The sequence below is a fragment of the Anguilla rostrata genome, chromosome 12 (assembly GCF_018555375.3).
Source record: "Anguilla rostrata isolate EN2019 chromosome 12, ASM1855537v3, whole genome shotgun sequence".
In the NCBI taxonomy this organism is placed as follows: Eukaryota; Metazoa; Chordata; class Actinopteri; order Anguilliformes; family Anguillidae; genus Anguilla; species Anguilla rostrata.
In genome coordinates this window covers 22,112,579-22,129,846 of record NC_057944.1, presented here as the reverse complement: position 1 = coordinate 22,129,846, position 17,268 = coordinate 22,112,579, and the positions used below count along the sequence as shown (strand labels likewise).

Genomic DNA, 17,268 nt, shown 5'->3' with positions numbered 1-17,268 from the left:
TCCACACTCTCCGCTCCACTGATCACATCATCCACATACAGACATTCCATATGCTACAAAAAGCAAACCCATGTGTACTTCCAGATGCTCCAAATCAAACCCATGTCATTCTCAGAGTACATAGTGCAACATCTTCATTTTTCTTGAGGATGTCATTTGTCCAAAGGAACCTAAGCATATCTCTATATTGCTCAGCTATAGAAATTTGTAAAAAGGCTGACAAATGCCACCTCATGCTGTTTGAACAATAAGTCAATATGACTGCCACATCTATATTGCAGGTATAGCTTAAATGACACACATCCCACTCATTTATTCTTAATAGAAATTTCTCAAGGTATTGTTGGAAACAGGGATGTCGATTCATAGCAAACACAGTCTTTGTAGTTGACATGATAATTAGCACATTTTATATTTTTTTATTTTTTAGCTATAAATTCACTGGGTTATCCATTTCCATCACAACAATTTTCTACATCAATTCTGAGGTCTACACTGACAAAGTTCCGCAATTTTTTCTCACAATTTAACAATTGACTATTCCTGATTTATTCTACTGTAGCTCCATAAAACATTTAGAATTCAGAATATTTCATTTTAATTTTTTAAATAGATAATTATAAATAGTAATATAAATAAAATATGAATTTATTATATTCACGAAGAAATGTTTTTTCTTCCCTAAAATAGTTTGATAACTCATACATTTTCATTAGTTGTAGCAGTATTAGGTTGTTTAATTTAACAAACGGTAATCTACAGTTTTACACATAATGCAGGTAGAAGTAATAAAGTGCCACACATGCAATTATGTTGGTGAAAATGCAAAAATTAAGTTCTCCTTCAGTTTGAAATGAAATACTGAGAGATCACACATGTAAAACAGTTATATATATAAAACACACATATAAAAAAAGTCCTGTATCATAAACTCCTTGACCACAAGTACACAAAATCTGAGGGTGCTCTGCAGAACTATTTAAATTATATGTAGCAAAAAGTAAGCAGTGTTCCCTGATGTTCATTAGTGTCTCCAAATCCAAAATTTCACATTGCTGTAAATCATAACATAATCATATATTTCATTACACGTCTTTTCATCAGTATTGGGGTCCAAAAACCTACCCAAAACCTCTTCAAAAATGAACTAAATGCTTTTTGTCCATTATAAAGCATATAAATGTGCCCCTTATAATGGTTTAAAGACCAATGGCAGATTTGAATGCGTGTTCTAATTTTACCATCACTACAGCAAGGTCAGAAAGCTTGAGAGATATATCAAGTTATATTCATATTTATAAAAAGTATATCAATTTATATTTACACTCCAACAGAAGAATGTATTGTAGAACTGAACATGAGTAAAAGTATTCATTCAAAATTATTCATTATTCATCTAGATGAAATTCAAAATTATTGAAACATTACTTTCTAAATATTTTTTTCTGCATGGACACATATTTGTCCCAGTCTGGTCCACGGATATAGGTATTAATTGAATTAATTTCCCCCCAACGCAATTTCAAGTTAATTGTCTGTATGGACACACATTTTTCCCAGTACGGTCCAATAGTACTAATAATTGAATTAATTCTCCCCAATCCAATTTTGAGTAAACAGCTGTGCTTACTGAGTTCCCTCCACCCACACCCAAGTACACTGCAACTGCAACATGAGCATGATTTATTTGTCTATCAGCCAATGACAAGGACACTCTATTCCCGGCTGAGCCAATCGGGAGCCCTTTAACAGTGCAGGACGTAATAACCAATTACATTCAATAACCTAAAAGGCCAAAAGAAATTCCCCTTGGTTAGAATAGCTCGTCTAATTTTCCTCACATATAAATCCAGTCCCAAGGATCTATTGCCTGGTTACCTGCATTTCACTTCAAATTATTCCCATTTCTATCTCACCTGTATTTACACAAAATAAATCTGACCTAGCAGCTATTTTTTCAACAATTTTAAATGTCATTTTCTCCAGTCATTGAGACCCAAATTCAATGTCCTATGGGAAATTAGGAAAGATCTGATCTTATTTGACTTTGTCCCAATACATTCCATTACATCAAAGTTATTTAGGAGATTCTCTTATCCAGAACGACTTGCACAACTTTTTTAACATAGCATTTACATTGCATCCATTTAAACCGCTGGATACTGAAGCAATGCAGGTTAGGTACCTTGCTCAAGGTGTACAATGGCAGTGTTCTACTCGAGAATCAAACCAGCAACCTTTAGATTACAAGAACCCGTTCCTTACTCATTATGGAACTGGAGAGATATAGTGTATCTATGGTTTGGCCATGTTTTGGGCTAGACCCCTTAGTTCAAGTGAAGGCAAATCTTAATGCTACAGCATACAGTACAATCACATTCTAGACAATTCTGTGCTTCCCCAACAGTTTGGGGAAGGCCCTTTGCTGTTTCGGCATGACAATGTCCCAGGGCATACAGCAAGGTCTATAGAAATGGTTGTCAAAAACGGCGTCGAAGAACTTGGCCAGTATATACATGTCCTCAAGCCCACCCAACACCTTTGGGATCAATTGGAAAGCCAACTGCAAGCCAGGCCTAATCACTCAATCAGGGTGGACCAGCTCCATATTAATGCCCATAATTTTGGATGAGATATTGGATGTAAGGTATCCCCATAATTTTGGCCATGTAGTATATAATGGTCAATGCCACTGTCCCATGTTTTTTGAGAACTGAAATAGTTTGGCTCAAATAGAAGTTTCGCTCGGACTGTGCATTTCTTTGCCACCTTGTTCCATACTCACTTTCTCAGCCGTCTCAAAGTACTGCTTCACCAGGTCCTCCACTCTCAGCTGCATCACGTCAGAGGAGGTTCGGCTCAGGATCTGATCAAAGTCAATGTCCTCACCTGCACACAAAGGCAAGAGACCCGATCAGAGCTGCGGTCTAGGTCAGGAAGCAGAGAACCAAATCATGCAGCTCAAGCACTCGATTAAAGGACAGACAGTAATTGCTAAATTGACTTGCCATGGTTGTGTGCATCAGGCCAATCACTGTGGTATCAGCACAAGATTTTGTGTGTGGGAGATCATGTCATGTGAGGTAATAGCACCCTACCAATGGTATTACTGTACCAGCATTATTTGCCTGCGTGCTTTGTTAATACATTACGTGAAATTACATTTATTTGGCAGACGCTTTCAGCGACGTACAATAAGTGTATACCGAAGGTCATTGGAACAACCACAAAACAAAGGTCCCACAAGGTACAATATACATTTTGTATCAGTTTTTCATAGCCATGAACACATTAAGTCAAATTCACACAGTAAACATCACTCTCTGACCTAACCTATGCTAAGTCAAACTAGGAGGCATGACAAGCTACAACATCAAGATAATGATTCAAAGCACAATATAAGTGCTGGGCGGAGTGACATGTAACATGAAGGGGCAAAGGAGGCAGATGTGTAACATGAAAGTGCTATAGGAACAAAGTAGACTGATTGAAGTGATAAAAAATGATCCCAGATTGGGAGTGCCCTGCAGAGTGGTACAGGTATAGTCTGAAGAGATTAATACATTGAACAACAGTCATAGAGCTTTCAGTGTCTATTACGTACTATTCACATTGTACCAGTTTCACTGGAGGTAAGAGGAAGATGGAACGGAATTTTACCTATGAAATAAAATAACTCAAATATTCATATTTAAATTTATATGTAGTCTTAACTCATCTCCCTTGTGGAAGCCCGGAGCTATATATGTACATTTGCTCAAAAACCCACACACGGGATCAGTATCTGACTGATAGCGTTCGAGTACCCACAGTAAATAACATTTCTCAGCGAAAATGACTGACATGCCATATTTGTATTTGACTGAATCAGCAGCTGTGCCTAGAACAGTGAACCATATCATCATCAGAATGGAGGCAATGCATACTCTAGTATTTAGTCTGAGAATTTCCAACAATGTGTGAAGTTTATTGTGCCAAAACGATCCCTCACCAGATTCTGTCAATGCAAGGTCACTGCCTCACTGCTTGGGGTGAATTCATTCACATATAATTTATTTGATGTTTTTTTTTTCTGTATGGTATGGTATAGTATACGATACTTCTAAAGCTAGTGATTAATGCAGTATCTATGTATCAATTTACCTATTTAATATGTTTTAATATGTAATATGAACTTGAGACTTCACCCAGACTATGAAATCAAAAAACAATATTTCATGTATAGAGAAATAATATGAACAGGCACATGATGACAGTAATATTATTACAATAACACCAGGCAGGTTATTTGAATTAAGACTGAACTACCCTCTCCTCGGTCAAGTCCTTTAAAGTCTCCTTGTATGAGGAAAGACAGACGTCATCGCAATGCAAGACAGCATAACACAAGGTTCTGCTGGTACTTCCTTCTCACATCAACTGTGTTTCCTCTGGCAGTGCTGATGCAGTGTCAGGCTTGAATTTTTAAGTGTTTTTTTTATTTTTATATTGTACAGTGCTATCCATTAATAGCTGTTCCAAAACTATTCAGCATCTAACTTTCTGTAGATGCAGGACTGGGCTGATGCTACAATTAGGTATATTCTGAGAACAATGAAACCAATTCTAGCTGAGATGGTAAAAACCAGACGTTCACACAAATGTAACAGGCTAGTGTTCCCATAACCAGCTATTTAATTAAAGTTTCTTGTCTTCTGTTACGAACATGGGGCCAGTTGGTTCATCAATAGAGAGTGAGTAATATGGATTTACTGGCAACCCCAAAGATGATGAAATACTTTTCCACAGCCATCTCCCATTATTTGTGTAAGTATGCCTACAAAGAGCACTACCTAACACAAAGACAGACCACTGTTGTATGCAATTCAAAACAGCAAAAATGCGAGGAACAAACAATGAAAAGAAAGTAAAGAAAATAACCTTTTGTGCTCTTGGTTTCTCTGTGCCTGAAGAAGTGGATGACATCTTTTGGGTTGGCTAGGCGGTCCACAAACTTCTGGTTGAACCGCATTGTATTGAAGGCCTCAAATCCTCCACTGTAGTCCACCTGATAAGGAGGAAAAAGGTGTGAATTAGGGATCGAAAATCTCCACATGAAATGAACACACTACTCCTCCCAGGTCTAAAATTTAAACATCAGATGAATGTTTAACTAGATGAATAACTTTATTATTAGTAATGCAGAAATTCTAGCTTTAGAGTAACAAACAAGAACCCCAGTGGCTCAATTATGAAAACCAATACGCCTTAGGGATATGTGTTTTTAACATCAAGCAGGACATGTTGGCATGCATTTAATTGCTTATGTTTGCCACAATCTGCCATATAAGATACCAAAAAGATACTCCATTGATGAACTCAGGCCCAATTCACTGAATTCTGTGTGAAGGAAAAAAGCGAAAATCGTTTCTCTCTCTGGGGAAAAAAGGAATATGTATTTAAAGACCCAGAATACATTTGAATCTACAGAAGTATGTAATCTCCTACACTTGTGAGTTCCTGAGTCTTTCATAGCAAAGTGTATCAGACAAAAATCCACTAAAGGCTCAACTTCTGAGCCACAGAATGCCAAGTCAACGGCAACCATCTGTAAAGTGATGCTAACCATAAAAGGACCCTGTTGATTTGCTCTCAGCAGTCAATGCTCTCTCAAGACTACACAAAACTACACTCCGTGATAGAAACTAATAGCAAACTCCACAACTGAGAACTGTAATCTGAAAGCACAAATCCTACTGCCAACCACAATCAACTCTTATCTACCTTTTCCAAATGGAAGTACACTATTTTGGGCAATGCAACCCATCCCAGAAGAAATGCCTTCCATACCTGACTATAGTTGTAGAGGCCATTAAAAATCACTCTGATACTGCACCACTACTATTAACAGCTGCTGTATCATCAGAATTGAACACATTCAAATACCACACAAGTGCATTGGGAAACCTGTGGAGTGTGCAACTTACTTTAAGTAGCAGAGGTCCAACTGAGGGTAAGCAGAAATCCAAAGAGGACAAATCTGAAATACAGCCTAATGCTTAGTTCTTAAAAATATAACACACTACGTACTTAGAAACACAGAAAAGGAACTCCTGATCCAATCTACACCTTCTCCTGGTATAAAGAACTAGAAAACTACTGATAATATGCAGGCTACAGAACTGGGTTGCAAGAGTTCTAACTGACATGACAATTTAAAATCAAATCACACCTCTGCCACTTAGGCATTAACAGATGCTCTTACCCAGAGTCCATAGTTATCAATTGCCAAAAACAAGTAAAAGCAATTAACTGTGGTCATTATTCTATTATGCTGCATCTTATTTAGCTGCACATTTGGAAAGTCAAATACAAAAAAAAAATGTTCTAATGAGAATCCCAGCTGATATTGGTTTTATTATTGTTTTACAACTTTCAAAATGATTTATAATTAGAAAAATACAGCCACTGTAAAAAATAAAGTTAGATTAATATCAAATAACTACTCTACTAAATTATTAAAATTTTAATTTTAATTAAACCAAAAGTAATGGTTTACACATATTTTCCTGGTTATGTACATACTCTTAAATCAGGGCTAGCTAATGTATTTAAAATGAATACATTTTTTTCAGGACTCTACACTGCCTTATTTAATTTCTTTTTATATTTAGGCCTAAGGCTTCCTGTGTGTTATACTTCTAAGCATATTTATAAAGCCTGCTGAAGCTCAACTATATTTTTTTATAAGAGCAAACAACTATTAAGAGTAAAGATTTGTTTTAGCATTCAAAAGCAAAACCATCTCCCACTTTGAAAGCTGCCAACCTTTTCTCCAGCTTTTCTTTTCTTCCAGCAATAATGACAGCACTTTGGAGTACTAAATGCACTTAGAATGACAGTTTTTCTTTTTATACAAGACAAATATACAAAGCAGCCTTTTAGCCACCCTTACTTCCTTTCTGACATTGACTGTTGTACTCATGTTAGTATATATGCACTATGGAGACTTTTTTGTAACTGATGAGTACCTAAGTTTTACACTGAATTTACAGAGTTTTGAGAATTATTTACTTGAATATGCACCACTTCTCATACACAGTTCTTTATTCTAGAAGTTTCACCCAGTCTATTACTTTCCCCTCTCATCAAAATAATTTAAAATATGGAGGAGCCCCATGGTCTAGGATTAAAATTTGCAGTATAGTCAACTACATAACCAGTCTTTTGATGCCAGTAATTGTATCCAACTCAAATAAATTATGAATGTAATTGAAATGTTAAATTGGCTATTATTCCTTACACTTGCAGGGCTGCAGACCAGGTAATGACTACTGACATGTCAAAGCTGTTTGAAGGAAAATTTCAGTGTTAGGCTAAATATTTTCTGAACGTAATATATTCTGTAGCAGGTCATACATTTCCATTCTATCCTCCCATATTTTTGCGGCATAACATAAGAACACTCTAATATACATATGCATGTATTTTAGAGTGTTCTTAACACACAACCCAAACACATAAATTATTGCGCATCGGGATGCCGCATTTACTCTCATTTTCCTAGCGTGAACCTCTTAATGTGGCACCTTAAGTAATATGGAAAAACGCTATTTGTCTCATTAGCGTCTATCAAAGCCCTGCAATTCCTGCGTAAATATGGCCCCAGGTGAATTAATCGTACTTTAAATGGAGATGTCAATATGAGTTGTGAGAGTATTACTGCCCTTGCTACAGAGTTTTGCTAAACGCCATATAAATTCCACAATTGGCTGAGTCCACTTTTAATGCAAGTTAAGCGTACAGTTCCACCTCTATCTGACACCACTCACATTCCTATAATCCCATTTCCAGACCTTTGCCCAGAAACATCTCTTTAATTCTCAATCTTAATGTATTTCCACAAATGCTAAAAACACAACAAACTTATGGTTTCATATCACACTTTTTCTCCAAATTACTTTTTTTCCTCATCTGTGTTTCATCAAAGTCTTGAATAAGAAACACACAAATTGCAAGTCGTATGAGCAGTTCATTTAATAAACTATTTTCAAAAAATTAATTCTCATTTTACCACTCCTAATTTACTCAGAAAATGTTTATATCAAAAAAAATTACATTTTGATTGAATAACTAATAGTTTGCATAATTAACTTTAATGTTCTTACATACATACCGTATTGGCTGGCAATGTTGTTAGCCAGGGTCCACATTATTGCTCATATAAATCAGATGAAACTTCTCCTACATCTGCTAAATGAATGCAATGTACTGTACTGTTTTGAAAACACAGACCTGGCAGAGAAGCACTTGTCACAGCAACTCTACTGAGAAAAAGGTTAAAGATGAAGGATGCACTCACTCTCAAGCGGATAAGTGGTTTCTCAGGCACCAGTGGATTCCCCAAACGCTCCCTCTCAGCCTCCTCCAGCATCTCTTCAACCTGTAAAACACAGGAGTTACTGAGAAGTATCTGCAAAACTGATATCACTACCCTCTACCTTTTTGACTACTTTCCAGGTGTTACTGCGATTCTGCCGGTGACAGTTCTGCCAACACAGGCAAGCACCAAGACGCAAACACCAATGTCCTCATGGCTATAAACTACATGCTATAGCCACATGATTTGTTCTGTTACTCTTAGTTTTTACTTAATTCGTTTTTTTATTTTGGGTGCATGTAAAGCTTGCTGCTGTTGCTGTTGCTGGCTGCAAACTTGTAAGGGTTGAAAGAAGTGACAGGTTACAAAACACAGCTTAGTCAGAGGGTCCAGGGCATCCTTCCCCCTGAAGAAATGTTTTTATTTCAACAGCGAAATGCAGCATTCTGGTGCACTCTGAGCAGAAAACTGAGGAGAGGGTATGATATAATTCAGTATCAAGTCACTCAGACAGCCTCAATAGACTCAGACAGATAAGCAGGTCAGTACTGCCATCCTGAAAAAAAAGAACAAAGAAAAAAGACTTTCAAGCACTTTTTCCAGTAATATTCTTTAACTTTCAAGGACAACATACAATATAACCATGGGCCATATTCACAAAACATCATCTTACCATTATCTCCTAAGGGGCACAAAAAGTTATAAACCTACTTGCAAAGCATCTGAGACCAGCTTTTACGAAGGAATGAGGATAATTCTTAAGCTAAGAGAAGAGAGGTTGAGGATGACCCTGTTAATATGGATGATGTTTTTCATGAACAAGTGTACTTATATACCCACAGCGATTGGTTGAGAGAAGATGAGTCAGTGTCAGTGAATTCATCATAACCATGCTGACAACAACAAGTGTGATGCTACATTGCCCAGCAAACAAAAACAAAAACCAAACTGGATGCAAGAATGTTTTTTGCTTCGTGCCCAAGTGGTTTGTGAAAAGAAGGACATTGCTAAAGGGAAATCTGGAGTCTCGGTTACTTCAAAAACCAAGAAAAAAGCACAAGAACATGCAGTGACGTAAAAGAAAAAAAAAAGTATTTGCCATTTCTAAGGCCCTGGGACTTCACCGAACCACAGTGAGATCCATTATCTAAAAATGGATTACACTTGGAACAGTGATGAATCTCCCCAGGTGTGTCCGGCCTTCCAAAATTTGTCCAAGGTCACAAAAGATCCCAGACGAACATCCCAAAGAACTGCAGGCCTCTCCAGCCTCAGCTAAGGTCAGTGTTAATGACCCCACAATAAGAAAGAGAGTGAGTGGAATGAATGGGATTCATTAGACAGCAGCAAGACGGAAACCACTACTAACAAATGAAATATCAATGCTTGTCTCACATTTGCAAAAAAGCACCCGGATGGTCCCTAAGCCTTTTGGGATAATGCTCTATGGACAGATGAGTCAAAAGTGGAACGTGGAAATTTTTTTAATGACACAGGTCCCATTATGTCTGACATAAAACAAAAACAGCCTTTAACTGTACGAACACCATAAAAACAGTCAAACAACAGTCCTCTTGTCAAACCCCCAGGCCACTAAACAGATTTAGGAGCTAGTTGTCATGCTAAATTTATTTGTGAATTACTCTTAGACCAAAAAAATCCTAAAATTAGGAGCACCTTTTAGCCTTAAGATGCCTTGTGAATACGGCCCCTGATTCTTATAGTCGACAGTCGATGAAACCCATTTCATCACATTTACTCCGTTAGAATCCTTTTACAGGAGAAAATTATTTTCATGGAGATTTGTATTACCTTACATTCAAATGCCCCCATTTTTTGTAATAATCATATTCCAGAAACAATTTATAAAACATAGCAACGTGAAACTGATTCAGAAACTATACATTTAGATGAACTGAATTAATCTCACCTCTATTTATTCAGTATCTGTGTTTTGTAATAGGATTTTGAATTCTTCACAGTCTACGAGCACATAGGGGAACAGAATTTTTATCCCTATACTTAGTTTAGCAATGTTTTTGCATAGTACATCATCTAACAATTTACTATTCCTGGTTTATTCTGCTGTAGCTCCATAAAGAATTTATAAATTTGTAGTGCGAATTAATGCCACAGTTTGGGCCCATTTTCCCCTGCCTTTGAAACAATGTGTAAAAAATTAGGATATTTTATTTTTTAATTGTTAATTGTAATAAATATAAATATAAATACAACGTTAATACATTATTTTTTTAAATTAGTTTCAAAAATGATGTTTTTTTTTTCCAAAATAGTTTTAATAACTACTTGCATACATTTTTATTGGCTTGAAATTAAAAGAGAAAATTGAATGCAATGAAGACCGGATTCCATTTCATACCATTGCATTCAATTTCAAATGACTGAATACAAATTCAAGTTTTGCAATTCAAATTCAATTTTTAAATACAATAAATTCAGTTAAAACATTGCAAATGTCTGTCCATGGTTTTATTGCTTATTGTGGCCTATTGTTGCTAACCTCATGGAGCTGTGAGCAATTATGTTTGATGTCCAGAAGTTGTCAGCCGAATTTTCCCACATCAGGAGGCGGAGGACCGGAGACAATGCTTTCAAATTCAGAGGAAATCTTGGCTCTCATTAGCTGATTTGACAGTTGTTTGTTCAAAGGATGAATCAGAAGGTAGCTTACACAAAGCAGGGTTTTCCTCAGAAAAGTTGGTAGGCCCAGTGGCAAGTATCTTTTGACGGGGGGCCGGCGCGGGCCAGCGACAGACTGATGGCAGGATTAAGGTAGGGCCCTATAGTTTCTGTGATAACAGAATTATGGACGGAATCGTGGAATTGAGAATTTAAAAAAGCTTTAACACAGATTCCATAAGGCCCTACATTAAGTCAGTGCTAAAAGCTGACTGAAGATTTGAAAATATGACTACGTAATGTGAATGTTGTTATAAATAAGTCATTTATTCAACACACATTTTAAAAAACTATTTACAGCATAGCAGAGTCTTACAAAGAATCTGACAACAATGTAGAGTCTTGGAATGCTGTGTTTTCAACAATAACAAAATAAACTAAATTAAATTAAAATAAATAATATCAAAGTTTTTGCACTCTACAAAAAACGTGTATTCAAGTCCTGATTGGCTACTGAATCTTACAACAAGCTTTGGAATGCTGGGCACATTTAAACAGGCATGGGAATCGAGAACCGATTCCAAGTTGTCCTATTCATTGGAATCGTATGCCTCCGAGCTTATCGATTCCGCTTATCGTAGCCAGCCTGTTTTTACGACAGCTGCGCATTGCAGAACAATGACGTAACGCGTTAGGGGAGGCACACACGCAGGCAGCCTCTCTCGGGTGTTCGTTTTGGACGGTAGCTGTCACAACAAATTTGATCTGGTCTGCCAGCCTTGATGCATTCTGTTGCTATAAATATTTTAAGGCAACTCAGCAATTTCTCTGGATTAACGGGTTATTTTCTAGCCTGAAATGCTATCGTATTACTAAATGGCTGCACACGTCATGTAATGTGCATGTAGTTGTGCATCTCCCTGGATATGAAGTAAATACCAATAACCAATAAATAATAATAATAAATGTGATTTTATCCATGGAAATAGCTATACAAAAAGGCAAAATAAATGTTGTGGTTGCGATATACAATACACTGGCGGAAACCCTGCAAAGACAACAGAATAGCCTGACAGTCCCCCCCCCCCTCACCCCGGAGTTGTTGGATCTCCACAATTAATGCAAATGACCTCTTCTGAGTTCAAAGTCAACCGAAGGTGATGAGGTTGCAGCCCTGATTATTATTATTATTATTATTATTATTATTGCTAAGCCCTAGAGTAGCCTAAACATTCCATAGCAGTTGTCCATGTGCATGCACATCATTATGTGAGTATGCTGATTACCTGGTCACCATGGTGTAAAAAACATTTTAATTAGAAATGATTTTCAACATATTGTGGCATTTTATTGAATCACCTGGAGTTCATTATGCATTCCTGTTCTGTGCAGTGCCGCAACATGATTGATAAGCATCAGGAGCAGTGCTCCCCATTATTACAAATCAGAGGTCTCACATCTGCAGACCACTGATACTCTCAACTATTGCTCGTTAAGAGCAATGCTTGGCCTTGGCTAGTCAGAGAAGATACACACATAATGATACAGTAAGAGATGCCCTGGCCTCAAAGCATTTTATAAATAAATATAACTCAATAAATATAAGTGCGGTTTCAAATAAATTGGGCAAAGATGTCATCATATATTCATTTTACAGCAAATTTTGCAAACATTTGAAGACGGACTATGGTTGCCACATAGTTAAATAATAAATAGGCCCCATGGTCGGGTTTCCAATGAGCTACCTTTTTAGCCTTTCACAATAATCACCAGCACCTCTCAGCATACTGTACAGAACATCCAGTGAATTGAAATGTTAACCAATAGTACATCAAACTCTGAAACAGGGACTGCATCGAAGGCATGCCCAGCGGAAGCACTCATTAGTTCAATGACATGCTCCAAAGAAAGGAATCAAAACCTGGAATGGGCTAGCAGCTGCACATTCTGTATATAAAATCAAGCATCTCTTTGCCCAGGAGGGAAGGGCTTCGGGCAGCAAAGCACTCCTCTGGATTTGTTTATTTGTTTATTTAAAGGATCCCCATTAGCTGATGCCGTGGCAATCAGCTACTCTTCCTGGGGTCCACACCTGACATACAAATGACTGGTGATCTGCCCACAGCAGCTGTGCAAGAAGTGCTGTCCACCAGTGGACTGCATTCTGACAAGGACTGATGGGTGGCTGCAATTTGAGTCAGACGCCAGTATATCACAAGCCAGAATCTTAAAGTTCTACAGGAGGTGGTAAATGTTTTAACTGAATACCTAACTAGGTGGTTGTCCTTGGTACTGACACACACACTCTTGTGCAGCCACTCTTCTACCCCTTTTTCATTGAACGAGCATTGTCCCCCTTGATAACAGAAATAGGAAAAAACCATCCTGCTGGTTAAGACGAGCAATTCTGTATTACAAAAAGCATAAATTCCTGCTCTGTTCCAAAAGGGGAACAGAGCAGCTGCTCTTAAGGGTGGGTGCTAAGTAGAAAATATTACTGGACTGGGATTTGTCAATTGCCATGCAGTAGCCCATATCTTAAAGTGTGATTCAAGTTCAGTGCATGTTTTTATTGACAAATACAAGGAGATGCCTTGATAAAATTTAAATTGGTGACTTGGGAGAAATTTGAGAAGGATCATAATTGCAAGACAGCAAGTAAGAGAGTGTATTACATCTATATCAAAATTTAGGTTAATAATTGTCGCCCATATGTTATGGTTTCAGTCCAGAAAGCATGTTTTGAGGAGACAAAATTCAGCTAATTATCTATTTGCTAGCTACATCAGTGTGAATGTGGGTTCAATGGTTAAAAAACATTATTTCCAGCATGAAGTCGGCAAAGCTTTATTCCCAGTGTGATATGTAATGTTATGTCAATTAGATAAATGTATTCAAAGCTGTTGAATGTTAATCAAATACAAGTAGTGTTTTAAGCCAAGTGTTGACACCAGATGTTCATGTAGCTGGAATCTCTGCTTGAAACCTGATTAAACATTTTAGCTATGGCCATGGGGCCATGGCTCAGGACCTCCATAGAATGTTTGGGATCCCCCCACCAGAGTTTCATGTGGGAAACACTGGATTATGTCTTCCCATTTGCTACACTGCTATGTTGCTGTAAAGTTAAACCAAGGTCTGTGGAGACAGTAGCAGGGTTGTTCATTATTATAATGTTTATTTTTATTCATTTCTATTGTTATATTAAGTAAGCTGAAATTAGTTGGCTAACATTAACTAGCTAGCTATGTTAAGCACAATGGATAGCAAAAGAAAATGCAACCTTTTGAGCAGTTAAAAAAATTACAAAACAAGGTTTTATTATTCTAGGCCGAGACCAATGAACACCATCATCATGGGCAGCGGTCAAATAATTTAAAATTTGACCACTGTCTATGGGTCCATGTGAGCAGATATATCAACATAAAAACTCATACTGTAAGTAGCCATTCGCCTCATACTGTAAGTGGCCATTCGCAGTATCCTTTAATGAGCTGCAACAAACAAAATATTTAGTCTACTGTGAGTATCAAAAGCAGACTGCTAAAAGAAGAACATAGGGCCCCACCCTACCTTTGCCTGGCAGAAGCCCTCCACCTTCTGCATGACCTTGGGGTGGTCAGGGTTGAAAAGGTCAGGATGGTCCCCCAGCACCACGTCCTGGATGAAGAACTGCCGGACAGTCTGCAAGGCAATCTTCTGCAAGTTCATCTTCCTGCCTTTCACTCGCAGGAGGCCAATGTGCCTGGGGTTGGGACGACACAAAATAAAGTGAAAGGAAAGCTTTGCTCCATCAGCTTGAATAGGAGACAAGATAATGCATAACAATTTTGCCATGTCGGCAAAAACTCCAAGGCTCCCAGTCTGCAACTCACAGCTCCTCACCAAAAACCTCCTGCTGCATGCAGACAAGCAGTCCTGAACTGATTTAGACGGATCAGAAAAAACTTACTGAACTATGTTGGTCACTGTGAACCCATACCCTAATCCAGCCAGAGGAGAAGCCCCTTTATTGTGTGGTTTCAGGCTTTAATTAAAATATTAATATCATTATTACTACAGTATCAATTTAAAAGATGACATTATCCAGAGCAACATAACACTGATATATGCAGCTTAAAATGGCATCTTGCTTAGGAGACATAAATGCACTCTCCACCTGGAAATTGAATCTGCAAAGCAATGGCAGACACTGTTGAAATAAATGCCAGCGAAATGGACAGCACGTAACGTACTTAAACTTAAAGTTATCTAAATCACCACGGGTCCACTGGACAATCAGTACATTACACTTATTTAGCAGATGCTCTTAGAAGATGATCCAGAGTGACAAACAGTGAAATTAGCATAACTGCAGCCACCAGAGCAATGATTAGATTCATACATCTCACAGCCACATAAAATCAGCAAGAATTTTGTTACAATCATGTAATTATTGCATGACAAAAAAATTGCAAGAAGTGGAACAGGAGGGGAGTCAAGATAGGAACAAAAAAAAAAACAAATGGTCAGTGATTATGCTGGCCTGAGATCTCAGTGGGAAGTTCATCCCACCACTGCAGGGCCAGTACAAGCAGGCAGTGTGACTGGGGCAAATAACCACATCAGGAACAGATTGGCAGATGCCTCAAGGTTACAGAGCAGAGGGGTCTGGCCATTATGTAAAGGAGGTGAGGAGAGATTTAACTGATATTGTAAAGAAATAATCTGCAGGCCTAACTCATCACTGCTATTTGGCAGTACAAGCACTGAGTGACCCCTTCTCTAGTACCCAAACTGAAGGTTAGGCCCTGCAGTACAGAGGAATATGAGGGAATGTAGAACACGGCACTCTTAACCAGGGTAAGCTTCAGGAAAAGATCTGCTATTCAGGCAAGCTGAGAAGGGATGGGAGATCATTAAACAGAGGAAAGGAGAGTACTAGATGACAGGATATTGGCTAGCGTAGCCTTACTTTTTGACAGCCTCCCCAGGTGATAGTGACGTCACCACAGAGCTGCCAGGCTGTGTCACATAGAAGAGCTGCTGTTCATTCCTCACAGGGGTAATCTTGCATTCATGCTCATGCCCCCACACCACCAGGTCCAGGAAGTCATCCAGGAACTGCTCTGGGATGTAGTTGGTGGCTCCATGTTTGCTCCTGAAATAGAATCACACAAATGAGAAACAACCCATTAACCCTGTCACCAATGCCAGACACAAGGTCTTGACTTCTAGTATATGACATACATAAATACCATGAATCTAATTTATATGATCTGCGGTGACTGTGGGGTTGCGTTCAAATTTTCAACAATACACTTCACTGGAATTTGACACTACATCAAACACATCAAAATACGATTTTATTAAAGGAAAGTATCTTCCAGTGTCACCATACACAACAAGCTCTGAGTGGAACTGTCACGGAGTATCACATCTCTTCCACCTCAGGAGATATCGACTTATAAAACCATTTCCCAGTACTACATGCAGCCAATATAGTGTGAAAATGGAGCATATAACAGGAAGAAAGTCTTACATATCATTAAGAAGTTATTTCTTTTAGAAAGTATAATGATAAAAGCATAAAAAATGCTCAATATCTGATTACTTTGTTAGGGCAGTAAGTTATCCTGTTGGATCTTGCATAGATTTAGCTTTTTTTAAATTTCACTTTAAACAGACAATGTCAACTTTCAATGCTTCACAATCAGCTCCTAATTTATCTATCTTTGTTTTAGGCATTGGAATAGATCAATATACAGATCAAATATGTAACCATATAATCATATAGTAAACATCATGACAGTGATTGAATTGCATAACGAGCGTGGCTCTGTATCCAAATTCAGACATTCATCATGCATTACTCATATAAAGCATTACTCATATAATGCATAATGAACCATGCCACAATATTTCCATGAGGGATGAGCAATTATGGAGTACTGCTTTCCAGGACTTCAGAAGTCTATATAATACTTTACAATAAGACTGTTAATATAGGATATAATAAACCATTATGTGCATTTATAAGTAGGCTTATACACTGTAGGCTCTTTTGGGTACTCCTGTTTTTGTGGCTAACAAGTAGTTTTCATCTTGAGGTATAGCCTCTGTAGTTCTGTTGCTGAAGTCTTCTGCAGACAGAAGTCACTGACATATCCACAGCCAACTCCTGAATAGTGTTTCTGATGTATCAGACAGGTTTTTCTTCACTATGGTGAGAATTCTTCAGTCATCACATGTGTAAGTCTTCTTTAGCCAACCAGTCCCTTTGCCATTAC

At 37.8% G+C, this 17,268-nt stretch overlaps 1 protein-coding gene across 1 annotated transcript in view; it reads right to left on the bottom strand.

Annotated features, from left to right (window-relative positions):
• Nucleotides 1-17,268, bottom strand: part of mre11a (MRE11 homolog A, double strand break repair nuclease) — a 43,735-nt gene that overhangs the window by 18,205 nt on the left and 8,262 nt on the right. Inside the window, exons 8-12 of the mRNA XM_064302665.1 lie at nucleotides 15,954-16,139; nucleotides 14,573-14,744; nucleotides 8,342-8,422; nucleotides 4,921-5,047; nucleotides 2,786-2,889 (exon numbers count right to left, since the gene is read on the bottom strand). Of these exons, the coding sequence (XP_064158735.1) occupies nucleotides 2,786-2,889; nucleotides 4,921-5,047; nucleotides 8,342-8,422; nucleotides 14,573-14,744; nucleotides 15,954-16,139 (670 nt within the window). The remainder of the gene's footprint in view (nucleotides 1-2,785; nucleotides 2,890-4,920; nucleotides 5,048-8,341; nucleotides 8,423-14,572; nucleotides 14,745-15,953; nucleotides 16,140-17,268) is intronic.